The sequence below is a fragment of the Micropterus dolomieu genome, linkage group LG21, assembly GCF_021292245.1.
Source record: "Micropterus dolomieu isolate WLL.071019.BEF.003 ecotype Adirondacks linkage group LG21, ASM2129224v1, whole genome shotgun sequence".
NCBI lineage: Eukaryota > Metazoa > Chordata > Actinopteri > Centrarchiformes > Centrarchidae > Micropterus > Micropterus dolomieu.
Window position 1 is genome coordinate 5,421,561 of NC_060170.1, and position 15,947 is coordinate 5,437,507.

Here is a 15,947-nt window from a genome sequence, read left to right on the forward strand (position 1 = left end):
ACGCAGACAGATAGATGAATACTTGTAACGAACTTTACCATCAGAGTCGACTAATCACCACAAACGTCCTACACACTGTGCCACAAAGGAAATTCCAGAAGAGTTGTTGAAATCTATCAGTCTTACAAAGCCACCAAACCACAGCTATCTACATGCAGAGTACTGTGGTATGGTAAAACATGTGGCCACATCATAAATATTCTACAAGGGTGCTGTGAGAACTCATCCAGGAAGTCAGAAAGATCACAGCAGGATATCCAAAGAAATGGAGGCCTCTCAGCTAAGGACAGAGTTGATGGCCCCACAATAAGAAACAGATGGAAAAATAGGATTCAAGGCAGAGTAGCAAGGCAGAAACCATTGCTGTCCCACATTTGCAATAAACATGATATGATCATCGTGCCAACAGTCAAACGTGATGATTGTTGTGTGATGGAAAGCATGAACTCGGCCAAAATAAGACAACAGTCCAGTCATCTGTCCATGAGACAAGACGACGATCTAAACCACAAAAGCAGATCTTAGATGCTGAAAAACTAAAATGTACGTTTTGAAGAGGCTTTGACGATGTCCTGATGTGAACTCAACACAGATGCAGTAGTTGGACTGAAGCACTTCAAATGTGTCTTTCTGCCTAAAGACCAAATTCTGCTACAGTGAAGTGCACCCTGACATCAAATCATAAGAAATGTTGGCCTTAGGTTGTTGATGCTAAAGTGGCGCAGCCTATTATTAAATTTTAAGGGGGCTGTTTCACATGGACGATTTGATTGTTGAATTACTTTGTTCCTTAGATAAATAAATAGTGCTTAGTCAGGTTACCTTATTCAGTATAGATACAGTCTCTTAAAACATGCAATACATAGAAAAAACAGGAAGGCGCTTTTTCACGGCGCTGTCTCTGTGGCTTCACAAAACAAATCTTCCCTTGACTGTTTGTGGAGCTGCATCACTGCCAATTTTGACAGACAAGAAAATACCATTGAATGCATAACTGAGTTTACAAATTGAGTTGTGTTCTTTAAACTTAAAATTCTTTATATCTTTATCAATATCATTGTGGATGTATTGATATCATCTTGTCTCTAGTGTTAAACAAAGCAGAGAGCTGCCTAAAAGCCTTATTATCATTATTACCTACGACAATATAACCCATTAGCAGGCTGCTTGTGTTTTTGTTTTTAATTAATAAGAGCGGGTAACATCTGACCTTTTCACCGAAGATCCTCTGACAGATGCCGTTCTTTGCCAGCTTCTCCTTCACCTGCCTGGTCAGCTCAATGGTGTCCACCTCTCGGTACATGTACATCTCATACTGCTCTGGAGTCAGCGGGGGCACGGTGGGCTTGAGGGCACGGGGGATGTACGCTGGGTAGTAGGAAAGCCTTCCGGGACCGGGGCCAGGAGACTCACCGCTTACCGATGTGTCTGACTCCACTTTCACCTCCACTGGTCGGCCCAGCCCCTGCTCGTCCTCAGCAGCGGAGGCCTCCTCGCTGTTGGGGAGACCGTCGCCGTTCTCCAGACGGGGCCAGGGCCGGGGCAAGGCAGAGGGCCCGGAGGAGGAGGAAGACAAGGAGGGAGAGACTGAATTGAAGGGTCGAGAGCTACCTCCGCCACCGAGCATGATTGAGCCCCGCTCCTGAGACCAGTGCTGGTCGAAGTAGGTGCCCGCTTCACCGATCTCTGATTTGACTTTGCGGATGATGTTCTGGACGAAGGCGGCAGGAGAGAGGACACTGAGGGGTGTTTGGGGGCTGCTGATGGGGTTGGCCATGCAGACTGTAACGCAACCTCCTTCCTCCTGTTTGATGGAGATGGGTAAAGGCAGGCCCCTGGAGCGCTCCGGGGGCCCTAGACGCTCTACCTGAACTCCTGAGCTGGCAGTCGGGGCCCTCCCGCAGGCCTCCATCTCAATCAGGGCATGTTGCTGGGCCTCCATCTCCCTCCTGGCCTGTTCTAGGATGCTCTTTATGGTTTCATCAGAGCTGCTGCCTGGCCCGTTACTGCTTCTGCCCGATGAGCTGTTCAGAGATGACTTGCCATCACCTAAACAAGAAAGACCCAACGCTGACACTGATGCATACTCAAATCCACTTTCCAATTTAGATGAAATGAAATTATGATTGAAATTCATAATAAAAACAGTAAACATCATTGTCAATAAAAAAAAAAACAACCAATACGGCCTTTAACTATGACTTATGATTCACAGCTCCCTCCTCACCTCCCCTCTGGGACTGGATCTCCTTCTTGGCCTGCTCCAGGATATTCCTAATGGCGTCGTCTGACCCAGTTTCAGGAGTTCGGATGCGCGGAGTGATGCTCCCTGCCACAGAGGGTAACAGAAAGAGATAGAGATAGAGGGAGAGGAGAGAGGAGGGGGGTGAGTGGGATGGTTGATCAGAGAGCAGTTCCAAGGCTTTGCTTTTGACTGGTAGATCAATGGCTGCCTTTGAGCGCGTGCTGTCTGAGGTTGCAGTATACGGGAAGCTCAACTTTCAAAAGCTGTGAATCTAGGGAGAAAACAAAGTTTAAAAGTAACACTACAAACATGGCAGAGGAAGCTGCGAGGACGTCAAGGATGAGGTCCAAGTAGATTAGAAGGTTTAAACGTACACAGGTCCAGAAGCTAAGCCACCAAAACAAGACAGCATGATTACATCTGCTCTAAAAACGTATTGGTACATTGTGGTTTCATACACTCGCAAATCCCTTAAATACTCTCTAAATAACTTGTTTTGGTAGCTTCCTGTTCAACCATTATATCTAAACCATCTATTTTCGAGACAAAGCAAGAGTGAGGGTGAAAGTTAGCCTGTCAGTTGTTAATGACCATTGCTTCACGCAGAACTACTTGTTCAACTTTGACCTACTCCTCTTAAAGGATAAGGCTGGCATTATTCTATATTTTTCTCATTGTCAATAAGTCCCATGAAAACTAAAACTAAGTCCCTTCATTTCTACTGGAGTTGTATATCGTTAAACAATGGGGTCACTTTCATTTTTAATAAAGGCTCAGTCATAAACCTAAACCAGCTGGCTGCTGTAGTTTTTAGCCAACATTATTCAAACAGGAGTAAAGAGTGTATTTTTTGGGGACTATTTTCATTTGCGGATTAATACACATCCATTGTTCTAGTGAGTATTTCCTGCAGCAGGATGGTGCATATGGAATTGTCTCAAAATAAACTACAGTGTCCGTGTTCATGTTAAAGAAGGAATATGTCACCCAGTGCAACAGTGTGTTCATGGACAACACTGGAGCATCAGACACAGGCATCAGGCTTTGGCTATTAACACTACATTTCAGATAAATTCATTGTGGATTTGTTGACAATAAGGAAAGTACAGAATCACCAGACTTATCCAACTGTTTTTGTAAATGCTTGCAGTGGGTGAATATGAATGACATTTCAGACATTCGTTTTTCACTTCCAAGCCAGTGGTTTAGAAAATGAGTGAGGTGACTTGTTTAAAGTCTGTCTGTGTGTTCTTCATTCCCACCTGAACCTACACGTTTTTCTACAATTTTCTGTCATGTCACTGTCTCTTGCACTCACCTCTCTGGCGGACCTGGATAGTCCTAAGTGCCAGGATGTTCTGTTCATCAGAGAGGAACTGCTTCATCTTAATGAAAGGTTCTTTGCCTTTCACGGTCAGCTTCCTCCAGGGTTTGGGTCTTGCCAGGATCTCACTGACCGAGCCCTGGGAGAGCCCCAGCACATAGTGGCCAAACACGCGCTGGCCAATGTTATGCTTCAGCAGCTGCTCCTTCACCTGGAAGGCGATCTCGGCCGTGTCCAGTTGGTCCTCGTCTCCTGCAGTCGAGCTGCCGCTTTCTGACTGGTCGCTGGGCAAGCCAGTGTCGACGCTGCCCACCCCAGCGGACCCTTGGGTGGCCGACATAAGGGCGACTTTGGCTGCATAGAGGGCGGTGGGAAAAGCCATGAGGCCCTCCTTTTTAAAGTGTGGAGAAAGGAGCTGCTTGTGAAGGATGTGGTCCCCTGACAGTCTGTCTCCAGAGCACGGCGACACGGAGAAGGGACGTGGTAGATCGTGGCTGGAGGAGGAGCTATCCAAGGTGGGGGGGCCGGGGCTGGGGGAGGCACGGCCATTCGCCTGAGAGGAGGACGAGTGGGAGGTGGACGGCCTGCCTGTCTCCCTACCTGCATCCTCAGACTGGTCATCATCTGATGACAGAAAACACATGCTCACTGACTGAGCTCATATATAACACATACATGGCTTTTTCACGCCTGCAATCAAACCAGCCAGTACTTATCTACCTGATAACAAGAATATAACGAACCATTTCACTTGCTTTCTAGCATTGCAAACTTAGACTACATCTTGGAGACTCAGTTTATGCAGAAAGATTTGAGTCTGAAAAACACAGACTCCAGACGTGATTGAGCCTGACCAATGAGTGCCAAGCAATCAGTTGGTTTTTAGAAAATGAAAAAGTCACTGCTTCTCATTAACAACTATTTAAACTTGGTTTCACAGATTGAAAATGAAACATGAGAGACGTTAATTTTACCAATGCTGTGCAAAATCCGGGCCTTATCCACCAGGTATTTGTGAGATGGAAGAAAGGCCTCTTTATCCAGCAAAAGAGCCTCTGCACCCTTGGCAGAATCCTACACACACACACACACAAACTCTGTTAATTTTCGATTAATCAATTACAGCGGCTATAGATATCCTCATAATGGATGACTATCAGTAAGGCATTCAATGGCACTGCTGTAGTTTTTCTTCCCTGAAACCAAGTGAACATTAAGAGGAAACCAAAGGTCTACTTAAGAGAAAGACTACTCTGTTTAAAACTGCTGTGTGAAAAATAAGATGGTGCAGGAGTATACATACCTGGGATGAGCTGCCATTGGCTGAAGCCAGCTTCATTACCTTCAGGATACTGCGGACAGAAACAAACGCACAGACAAAGTCAATTTTTAAAAATTTAAATTCACATTGTTATTAATGAGTTACACGTCCACTCTACACTATAATGGTCACCTGAGTTCAGTTTTAATCTCTTCATAGTCCATCTGGGATTGCAGTTTAGCTTCTAATCTCTGAAATTGAAAAAGGCCAGCAGCATGTTTTATTTCATATTAATAAGAATCTCATTCGTTATCAGAGTCACTGAGGACTGAGGAGCTGTTTGTCATGTTCCGTCACTTCTCATGTGTTGGAGCCACTCACCTCAATAGCTTCTGTCTTATAGGCCAGCTGGCGTTCCAGCTCTAGGAGCTGATTGGCCGAGGTCTCTTGAACTTCCTGTAGCGTGAACTGCAGCCGCTGAATGTTTTCAAGAAGACGGAGGATTTCGCGGTCTTTAGCGAGCAAGGCGGCCTCCAGCTGGGAGGGCAACACTTCGCCCTTCTCGTTCTTCTCCTGACAGGGTGAGAAGGAGATATGACAAAGTGTGAGGGGGAGGGGGAAAAAGTGATAAAGGGTGAGGAGGGAAGAAAATGTAAGAGGCCAGCCTGTGAGTCACAATCTCTGTGACTGTTATTCAGACAGTTGGAAAGTGAGTGAATATGACTTCAGCAAAGATGATGAGGTTAGAATTAAAATTGGATTTTCATTATTCAAAGTGATTGTATCTGACAGTAAGGTAGTAGATACAACATTTCTATATTTTGCAGCTCTTTGTACATAACATATCTAGGGTTTCCCACAGAATGACAGTGTAACTGTGGTGGCGGCATTTCTCTGCAAAATGGTAAAGTGGGTCGCCCAGGTAATATGTATACCTGGGCGGTAGTTAAGTGACTGACTGGTTATCACTGGAAAGTAAACTACACAGTTATTAAGGCAACGATGACTACCTACTTAAAAATCTAAAATAAAAGTACTCATGATGCAATAATCCCATCAGTATTATACAACTATATAATATTTTTTATTATTATTATCAGTGATGCATTAACATGTTGGCAGAATTCTAATGTTGTAGCTGGTAGGAATATTATTTTTAACAATGCATAATACTGACACATGTTTGATATCTGTAAAGTAACTAGTTGTGTCACATAAATGCAGTGGAGTATAAGTAGCTTTGCATATAATGGCAAGTAAAGTAAATTAAAGTCCAAGTAAAGTACAAGTATATCAAAAGTGTACTATAAGTAGTCACCTTCCACCACAGCTTAGATGTGGCCAAAAATCAAAAAATATGTCATAGATCAAAACACTTTATTCCTACCCTGCTAGTGCCCTCTGCTGGATGGCAGTTCCCTGTGGTGGCACTCTGGCCACTGGCTAACTGCTCCTTTAGCCTTTCCACTTCCCTCTGGGCCGCTTCCGCTCTCTAAACACAGACATGGTATCACAGCGTTACAGTTTTCATACACCAGCCACATCAATTGGCTAATGAGATGATCAAGGTGAGAGCATATACTTAAATCAAAGGAGGCGCCATTGCTCTGAAATTTCAGAGCCGAGTGAAAATCTGAGCAGGGGCTTGAGCGGACGAGTGCAGCCACCAGTTTATTCTGCTGAGGGGGCTGTTTAGTCATTCCACTTTATTCTCCAAACTGTTTACCTGCTCTGTCACACCCGGCCTGCTAATTAATGATTCATTTTGAGAACATTTATCTAGGAGCTGCTGGCAGAGAGCAGCAGAGTGAGAAAAAGAGCACGGGAGAGAAACGCAGAGGGGAGAAGTCAGGAGCAGAAGAAAAGAGGTATCACCAGGATAGGAAGCAATCAAGGCAGCGAGATAGCTAAGAAACCCTGGCGTTCGGCACTCCGGCATCAGTCGTGCTCGGCAGTCTCCTGTTCTCTGCTGAGTGGAGCCGTGCTGCCACAGCGCGCCCACCGACGGGAGCTCAGGTTTACACTTGCTAATCACACACTCAGGGGAGGGGAGGAGGAAGTGGAAGGAAGGGGAGGAGGGCGCAGGACAGAGGGTGTCTAATTAAAGCCAAGGCTTGATTACAGGAATGATTACCTTAACGAAGGAGCATCTCAATCAGAGAAGCGCAGAGGAAGACTGTACTCACCTGGTTTGCTTTCTCAAGATTCGCCATGATGGCGTCGACCTCCTCTGCCCTGGAACACACACACACCCAGACAGAGAACAGCAGGATTAATGAGGAGATACTCTCACTCTACAATAAAGAGCAAAGCCTGACTGTTGTTGTTAACACTTTTTCTTAAATGTACCGTATAATCCTGTAAAAAGCTGACACATGACAGTTACAGACGTCGATGTTCTAGAAGTAAATGTCATGTTTTTATTTTTCAGAGCAAAACCAAATATAAAAAGGTACCATACTCTTTTGTACTTTTGTAAATGTTTTAATGGTAACAAACTACTAATTTTATATAGCTCTACAGGAGCTACCATAATGTGCAGGTAAGGTAAGGATGTATGCACACATTAAGTGAAATGCTCTAAATTTATTTTTAAGAAGTAGTTGCAGTTGTACTGCACTGTACAGTTTTTGTTTCAGTGCCTCTGTTAACAATAACTAACCCTAAAACAACACATTAAGTCTGAGGATGAAACGTTCTTGTTTCAGCGTGACAATCATCATCATATTTTGCAAACAAGTTTTGCTAATCAAGGATATTATTCATTAAACAGATCCTCTACTCTTAGCTTGACAAGCCATAATCTCAGGCATGTACACGTGTTTCAGACATTTTGTCCGCAACATTTATAGTAATGTGGGTAGGCTAAATAGTAGACAAATCTCTCAGTATAACACAGTACAATTCAACAGCACCACAAACCAGTTGAATCAGCAGCTCTTAGTTTGAACAAAACATAATAACCTTCATGAAGGTAGACGTTATTGTCTGTATGACCTCTGTGTCCTCATTCATAGCTACGGCCCTGTCCAGAAGCTGTGGCAAATGAGTATGTATGATTCGTAATCCTAGAACTCTTTTGAGATTGAACTCCAGCTTGTCTCCATACATCCAACAATCAGAGTAGTCTAATTTAAACTGAAGCTCAGCAGGATTATTCATGAGGTTTGTTTGAAGTTCTACGGTTTCATTTTGCACACATGGGACCTGGTTTTCAAAAGGTAGATTGGGATGAACTAACGAGGATGCTGTGATTGATTTAAATATGCACATAGGTTTCTCAAGTTTCGGGACACAGTAGTCCTTTTTACCAAAAGAAATATTTGTTCAAAGAACATATTAGACTTATTTTTACATTAAACAAACTGCATTCAGCTGAACCTTCATTCTCTTTCATGTTTGCACTTTACTGCTCCCTTTATCTCACACCAGGCTGCACAATTTAAATAAATAAAATATTAGTGATCCAACAGAATCATTGTGTCATGAGTACTCAAAAAAAAGACAATACTCCAATATTTCTAAAATGAGACTGAGTGGAATCAGTCAGATACTGAGAGTGTCTCAAACCAAACCTATTCTTGGCATTAATGATCATCGGTGTGGTTCAGCCCTGGTTTCAGAGGGTCTTGGCCATGCCCCGATCCTATCAATAAGGCCAGGATAGATGGCGCCCTGCTGACAGCAAACACTAACAGGTGTCAGCTCCGCGTTTAATGAACTTGTGCAGTACGGAAAATGTTTTGTATTGATTACCTGCTCAGCTACTCAAGCCGAAGCAGACAAATAGTCTTTCTTATCAACATTGAGGAAACAGTCAGTGAGAGTAATAGAGGCCGGCCCGGTGTACAGAGGCTCAGGGTCAGGGAGGGATAACTGCAGCTAGAGCTCTGGGGTCAGTGATGCTACTGTCAGCCCGGAGGAATGTGACCAGGACAACACAAACACATACTAAATGACAAATCACATAACAGAGATGGTCTTTCAGACCGCAGCTGCACACGAAAGGTAAGGCCAAACTGAAAATGTGCCCAATCCAACAAAATGGATGGCAGTGGGTCTAGAAACATCAGCTCAATTGTGCCATGGATTAAGCCTGGGAGAAAATCCATTAGCAGCGGCTGACTGTGCTCTGGAGCACAACCCAAACAAAGGAGTGTTTACTTTGAATGTCTATCGACATCCTTCATACAAGCTCAGATTCATTTCAGGCGTTTGGTGGATACATTGCGCTCAAAGACCAGGACAAGGTAGAGTGTTTTCTGAAGCAATCTTTAAATGGAGCAATTCTTCTTGAGGGCTGTCAAGGCCCAGCTGCCAGTGAAGGCAAACACAGACCTCTCTCATCGACCTGCATTAGTGGCTGAGTCACTCTCACTCTCCGCCTTCACAATGGCATTCCTCAGCTCTACGCTGGACATGAGTTTATTTAGGCAAAATAAAGAAGAGCAGCTTCAGCACTTCAATTGCTACAATGAGCACCAGTGAGGAAGGCCACAGAGGAGGCAAGTGTAACCTACCACAACTTGAGGGAGGGGGAAGGGATATAAAAGTTTGTCAGAAATATGTGCTAAAGTAAACACAAAATGTAAAATCGGAGGCAGACTCTTACTTGTTTGTCATCTCTTGGTTGTATTTACACCGCAGGTCCAGCAGCTCTGTCTGTGCAGTGTTCAAAGCTGGTGAGAGGCAGACAGGGGAAGTGAGATATTAACTTAAAAAGTGCACGAACTTTGAACTTAAAGCTACATTACTCTTCTTTTTTTTTGCCAATACAGTTTTGGGATACATTAATATTTCTTTTCCATATTTAAAATACAGGTCAGTTGTAGTTCAAACATAATTGATGTATGAACACCGTTAACAGTCGAAGAATTCCTTGTAATATGACGTTTAACTGTTACACATATTACAAATTTAATAAAAAAAATGTGTTTGTTTTAACTTTTAGTTATGTCAACAAAGCAGCAGCAACTTATGTGTCTTTCAGCAGGGGGCACCATGCAGCAATTACAAACGTATTGGCTCTTTAAAAGGTTGAAATAAAATTTAACAGCTAAAATACGTGCCAGTGTTTAAACCACTTACATGAATGCAGAACCTTGATCTTCTCCTCGGCCTCTGAGAGTCTGTCAGCCAAACTAACATCGGTGCTCTCCTCCTCCTCCCTGGGAGAAAAACTTCTGTCAGTTACTTCACTACACCCTGACCACACATTCATATAGATAAAACTCAAATGTAGAATATTCACTGTATTTTTAAGGTGTGTCTTGGAGCCTCATTTGGTGCACATTCAGCCTTGGTTTCTTTTTTAAAAACCTTTCATTATTAGCTGTTGTTGCAGATGTCTCACTACAAATTAAAATGTGCCCAGGACAAGCTAAATGGGGACATTTAGGCTTTAATGTCCAGGGTCACAGACAGAAGACAAATCTCTAAACTATTCTTATATCATTAAAAGTTGAATATTGTTACCTCAATGACCTTTCAAATGGATTGAGAAATCTCTGCATGGGGAAAAGGTTTGGAACATTAAAGGGTTATCCTTGACAATCCTAAAATACATGCCCCCTTTTTATTATCCATAAAGTAATCACTAATGTAAATGTAAGCAGTGGTCTGTACTGTAGGAATTTGGTAGCAGAGGGTAAGACAGTTCCTTCATCAATACAGGAAATATAAACCTAAAGTAAATCTTTTGTGTCTGATTGTCAGTCAGAGGCAGAGAGTGTGTCACTGGTTCTCACCCTTGGCCTTCAGCTCGGTCCTGGTAATTCTGCTGTGGGGAGCCCGGGGCCCCGGGAGCGGGTGTGCTGTTGGGGGTCATCAGGGAGACTGGAGAGCTAGATTCTGGGGCCTCCTCTGTCACTGTTGCCCCTGAGGTTTCTGGGGCACCCTCTGAGGGTTCTGTGTGAAAGGAAAAGGAGTTCTCCAACATCAGCGGAGTGATCTGATATTAACAGGTAAATATGATAATTTATTTCCTTTTGAAGTAGTCATCTTAAGGTGGCCATATATCATATAATTCAAAAATTCTGACCTGTCTTTTCAAGGCACTCCAGGTGTTTCTTCCAGTGCCCGCTGATCTCTCGTACTAGGGCCTCGCTGTCGGGAGCCAAACTCTGAAGATGCTGCAGCCTTTCCTCCAGGGTGTGCGAGGCCTCCAACACAGGAGCTGGATCTGTGGAAACAGACACACAAACAAATCTCTGTAGAGAGAACTCCTAGCATTCACATGATATCCATACACTCCTACTTTTCAAAAAAAGCAAAATAGCTGTTTTACTGTGTGCGCTGCCTGTAAAGCACATTACAGAGTTTTCTGCATCGCAGTTTCAACAGAGGCAGACTATTCCACTGAGACTTCTTTCCAAAGAGTGACTCTTAGACTCTTCCGATTCAGGCGCCTTTGAAAATTTCACAGGCTGGACCTAATGACACAAGTGCTGTTCCGACCCTTCACATGTACAGAAATCAAGTCTAATGAGTCTTCTCACACGCTGATGAATGGCAAAGAAGACAAAAAGACTGCCATGAATATGTCCCAAGTATACACCTAGGCAAAGTGTAGAAAAAGTCTGCTCCTGAAAAGGGGGTAAAAAATAAAAAAAGCGAGATTCTTTAGCACAACAGAGGAGCTGTTTTGCAATGCATGCGCGGCAGCACCGGGCCCATGGGGCCAACTAGGAGGCTGTTTCTCAGCTAACAAGTCTCCTCTGTATCATTTGATCATTTAAATTATTATGCCAGGAATTCTCAGGAGGCAGCTCGGCACTCCACATCACAGGGCTGTTTTTAATCTTCCCCTTCCCTTTCTTCCCCTCCCGAAAAGTTCAACAGCTCAGAGAGAGAGAGCTGCTCCTGTTGTGTACCTGCCTGCCGAACACCAAAGGAGGTGACTTCTAGTGCCAAAGCACAGAGAGGGAAGCTCAGGGGAGCTCCTTGACAAGGGGGGAGGCAAGATGTAGAGCCGTGAACACACACACACGCACTGACACACACACACACACACACACACACACACACACACACCGCAGCCCTTCAAAACTCTAAAAGAGGAGGAAAATCGCTGCTTTGCTGCACAAACTTTTCTCCCACAGCTTTCATCCACTCATCTTAAGACTTCTGTGTGGAACCCAATTGGATCCCTTCTTCAGTATGGGCACTGACTGAAGTGACTTTTCATAAGAAGTTGGAGCCACAGACGTTTAAACTTTGCCAGATGCCACAGAGAGAATGCAAACTCTGAGCCAACAGGCCACGAAAACAAATGCTCATCAGAGAGCCAAAACTTCTGCAACGTGCAATTTGTTGAAATCCTGGCCATACATTGCAGCTCGCCATATTTGCATTTTCATCAGACAAACATTTTGGGCCATTTAATTGATTGAGCTATTTTTCCCAGGACCGTTTACAGTCAAACATTGTCTGCATTCATTGTTACACCAACTGTGGAGATATTGCATCAGTCACAAGGGACATCACTATTAAGAGCACAGCTCTTCTAAGACAAACAGGATGACTTAAAGCACTGCTATTCCATCGACCCACTGTCACAGAAATCACTTTATCAGCCTCTTTCCCATATATCCTTTCAACTTTTAATGATCAAAGGACAGAGATTATAGTAAGGGATCTCTCACACATGGACAAGCCGGGATTATCAATCAGTGGCAGGGGAGTAAAGTAAAGTCAAATTTAAAGTGAAGGGATATAACTTAAGTCTGTATACAAAATTAACCCCAGTCAAAGTAGAGCAGCGGGGATTCTCTCTAAGGGCCCGGGATCTACAGTTACTGAAGGAGAGTCCGGAAAGACTGCTGATAACTTTGGAAAATAGAGCTACTAATTGATGTTGCTAATAAGAAGCAGTGGATCTTCTTTTTAGAGCAGCTCTGATGGTAAATCCAGGAATTCAACAATAACCCGACCACTCACCTTCCTGTTAATCAAGAAATATAACACAGCTGACCAGGCATAATGTACATCAGGTGAATCGGGTTCAATTTTTAATTCATCTCTTATCTTAATTGTAGATGATTGGATGTCCGCTCTGAGGTCATGATAACTGATCGGGCAACAGCAGCTCATTTAAACTAATAAATCACAGGAGATTTAATACATTATCTTCTCTGGTGAACACAGGTCCAGCTCTAGAGGCATCACAGCCACTGAGAAGAGGTTCAGTAACGTCACTGTGAAAACATGAACACATCCATTCACTCACAATGAGAAGCTGTCTGCTATTAAAGCATAATTCTGGTCTATTACAACTTTTTTTGTTTTGACCATCACTTCTGTCAGTTATAATAACATTGTACTCACTAAAGTAATTGCTGAGATCTGGGAACATGATGACATCGCTACAACGAGGTCCAATGGGGTGAGAAAGCAGTAAAACAATCAGACTTAATCAGTTTATAAAGATTTACAACAATTTCTTTGTATATATTTACTCACAACTACAGTAAGTACAGTAGGACAAAATTTAACCAGAAATCTGATAAATGTGATGCATGTCTACAACTTATATTAACTGTGTGGACTGTAGTTCTGTGCTGTTCACCTTTGTTTTCTCTTCTAAATATGTTTGGCTAACCAAACCGTCTGACTGCTGGTGTTTCTTGCTCGATCTGACCTCTTTTTGTACCCAGACTTCAGAAATCAACAGAAAATTAGAGGAGAATAATAAACAACCATGTATACGAAAGAGAAAAATAGTAAGGATGTGTCATGGTAATCTGCAGACTGACTTAGAAATGAGTTAGGGTAATCCAATTGTAAATAAAGGAGATTTGACTAGTCTGTGTTTTGAAAAATGAGTTTGATAAATGATGCTGAAGGAGAGCGTTTGCTGCTTTTATTGAAAAATTGAGATTTAACCTTTTTACGCGCTGACAGATTGGGATAAAAACTGTAAAGAATATTTGAAAATGTTGGTTATAATTTTGTAGGTTTTGTATTTATGGTCATTTACATTTCCCTTTTAATTTTCTGGATCTAGTGGGAGTCAATATTGTGCTTTGTAATTTTTTTAAATTATATTAAATATTAAAAAAGGTGAGATGCAGCAGTATACTTAGTATCTGTGGTGATCTATAAGACATGTGATCAAGGTTATGGACTGTATATAAAGGAACTGGATGAAGGCAAAGTAGTGAAAGTGTTTGCTGAATAAAGCATGGTGTACCGGAGGCGTTTTTATTCTGATGGACACTGAAGCACACACTGGTCGGCACCTTGCTGTGTGTTCTCAAAGTTAGAAATGAAAGTGTTATTAGTACCAGTCCAAGAGATGGCCAAAACTACAAAAATAAGTTGTGATAAACCCTACCTTGCTAATAGCCAACAAATGTTAGTATGACTTTTAATTGTTTTGCACATTCTCAGCTGCACTGATATTGAGTTTCATCATCCCTTTGGCTGAGCGATAATGAGGCTGCCACCCTGTAGCTGCCTTCTTGTGGTCACTGTGTTGCTGTTTCTGTGCTATTGCACTATCGTGCTATCTCAAAGAAGTAGGAGGCAGTTACTGTATCTGGGTGAGCCTTCAGTCCAGGGTAGCGGGAGCCAAAGGCTGTCAGAAGCTGGACAGCTCAGCAAACTGCAGGTGGCACCGGGGGAGGACGGTGCACAGGTTTAGGATGTGTGTCTAGGTGGGTGGGGGTGTACCAGGGTGGTGTGCGCCAAGACAAGCAGGTGTGTCGGGGCGGTCCGTCTTGGCCCTGTCAGCGATACACCATCATTAGGCGGTGTGGGCGCAGCAGGGTGCACCATTATGTCTCCCTGGGCCCTGTGTAATTACGCTCTGACATAATTAACCCAGCAAGCCCATTAGCCAAGCATTGGCTGGCTGAAGAGAGAAAAAAAAATGCTATAATTATTTGTTGTGCGCATGTTAATGAGGCCAGCTGTGTTCCCATCATACAACACGAACAAATTAATTTACAAGGCTGTGCTCCAAGGTTTTTTCTTTTCATTCAAAACAGTCTTGTTTTTTTTCCTCTGAGTGGACTTCAAGGTCCATAAACACGCTCTGCCGCTGCTGCAACAAACAGTAACACTGCTGTAATATTGTTGTCAAGAACCCAAATCTAGGTTGAGAGAACACTTAGTCTTTCCTTTCACCTTCACAGACAATGTAAAGTGATATAAGGTATGTAGGATAAATCGCTGCCTCTTTTCTTCTACCTGTCAAGGATTAGTTTCGATTAGAACAAACACTAACCGCTTGCAATAAATTCATAAACACGACTTTTTTTGTGTTTGTGGTGCATTTTAAACCAACGAGCATTTGATATTCAGATAGCAAAACCGAAGTCTCACTTTACCTTGATGTGGCAGGAGTGAGAAAATACTAAAATAAAAAGATAGGTGGAATGAAGAAGAAAAACAATTGTGGGAGGCGGCGGCGGCTTTTGTGTGTGAACAAAACAAAGCTGAGAGAGAAACTTCTTAACCTGTTCTTTTTCATTGCTGTTCCATGTCTTTGTTTGACAGACTGAAGGACGAAGAAGGAATGACATCAATACCAACACATTTTAAAGCTTGGAACAAAGAGAGGAGCCAGAGCTAGATAGCATTTAAAATTAACATGAGACGCTGCAGTGAAAAAGTGCCAATGACATCCAAACCAAACTTCACTTGAAATTATACAAAAAATAAAACAACCTACCTTACAGTCTTATTTATGGGACATGTAAGACAAATCACAATGAATTAACCTCATCAAATACACCAGTCTATTGTCTTTACATTTTTGAATCCCATGGTTACATCTTATCTTCTCTCAGACACACACACACATTCCTACACACACACACACACACAGTTGCTTTCTTTTAAGAGCACACTCTCTCCTGGTCCCTCTGGGGTCTCCTACTCCACAGGGATCAGTTGGAGAGGCCCAGCTCTTTTATGAACATAATGCATTATTAAGCACCTCAAACATCTCCTGGGCCTTTGTTTATTACTGCTCTTATTAATCACTTGTGCATAATCTCGTCCCGCCCAGAGAGCTTTCATTTTCCATCAGCTTTTATACGTCGTTATTTTCCGACAGACCGCCACAAACACACGCGCGCGCCACTCCTTCTTCCCTCTCATCCTACTCTGCT

General features: G+C 43.0%; 1 protein-coding gene and 1 long non-coding RNA gene across 3 annotated transcripts in view; one reads left to right on the forward strand and one right to left on the reverse strand.

Annotated features, from left to right (window-relative positions):
• The window catches only part of cux2b (cut-like homeobox 2b), an 84,972-nt gene that overhangs the window by 6,268 nt on the left and 62,757 nt on the right, over positions 1-15,947 (reverse strand). For both annotated transcript variants that reach the window (XM_046034686.1, XM_046034685.1), the window contains 13 exons: positions 10,871-11,011; positions 10,578-10,737; positions 9,919-9,998; positions 9,443-9,509; positions 7,017-7,065; positions 6,218-6,322; positions 5,212-5,403; positions 5,023-5,081; positions 4,873-4,921; positions 4,544-4,643; positions 3,564-4,193; positions 2,228-2,329; positions 1,211-2,049 (listed from right to left, as the gene is read on the reverse strand). In XM_046034686.1, coding sequence (XP_045890642.1) covers positions 1,211-2,049; positions 2,228-2,329; positions 3,564-4,193; positions 4,544-4,643; positions 4,873-4,921; positions 5,023-5,081; positions 5,212-5,403; positions 6,218-6,322; positions 7,017-7,065; positions 9,443-9,509; positions 9,919-9,998; positions 10,578-10,737; positions 10,871-11,011 — 2,573 coding nt within the window. The remainder of the gene's footprint in view (positions 1-1,210; positions 2,050-2,227; positions 2,330-3,563; positions 4,194-4,543; positions 4,644-4,872; positions 4,922-5,022; positions 5,082-5,211; positions 5,404-6,217; positions 6,323-7,016; positions 7,066-9,442; positions 9,510-9,918; positions 9,999-10,577; positions 10,738-10,870; positions 11,012-15,947) is intronic.
• Positions 10,552-14,024, forward strand: LOC123960131. Its single transcript, XR_006822449.1, has 2 exons — positions 10,552-10,793; positions 10,884-14,024. It is a non-coding gene; the product is annotated as an uncharacterized LOC123960131 (long non-coding RNA).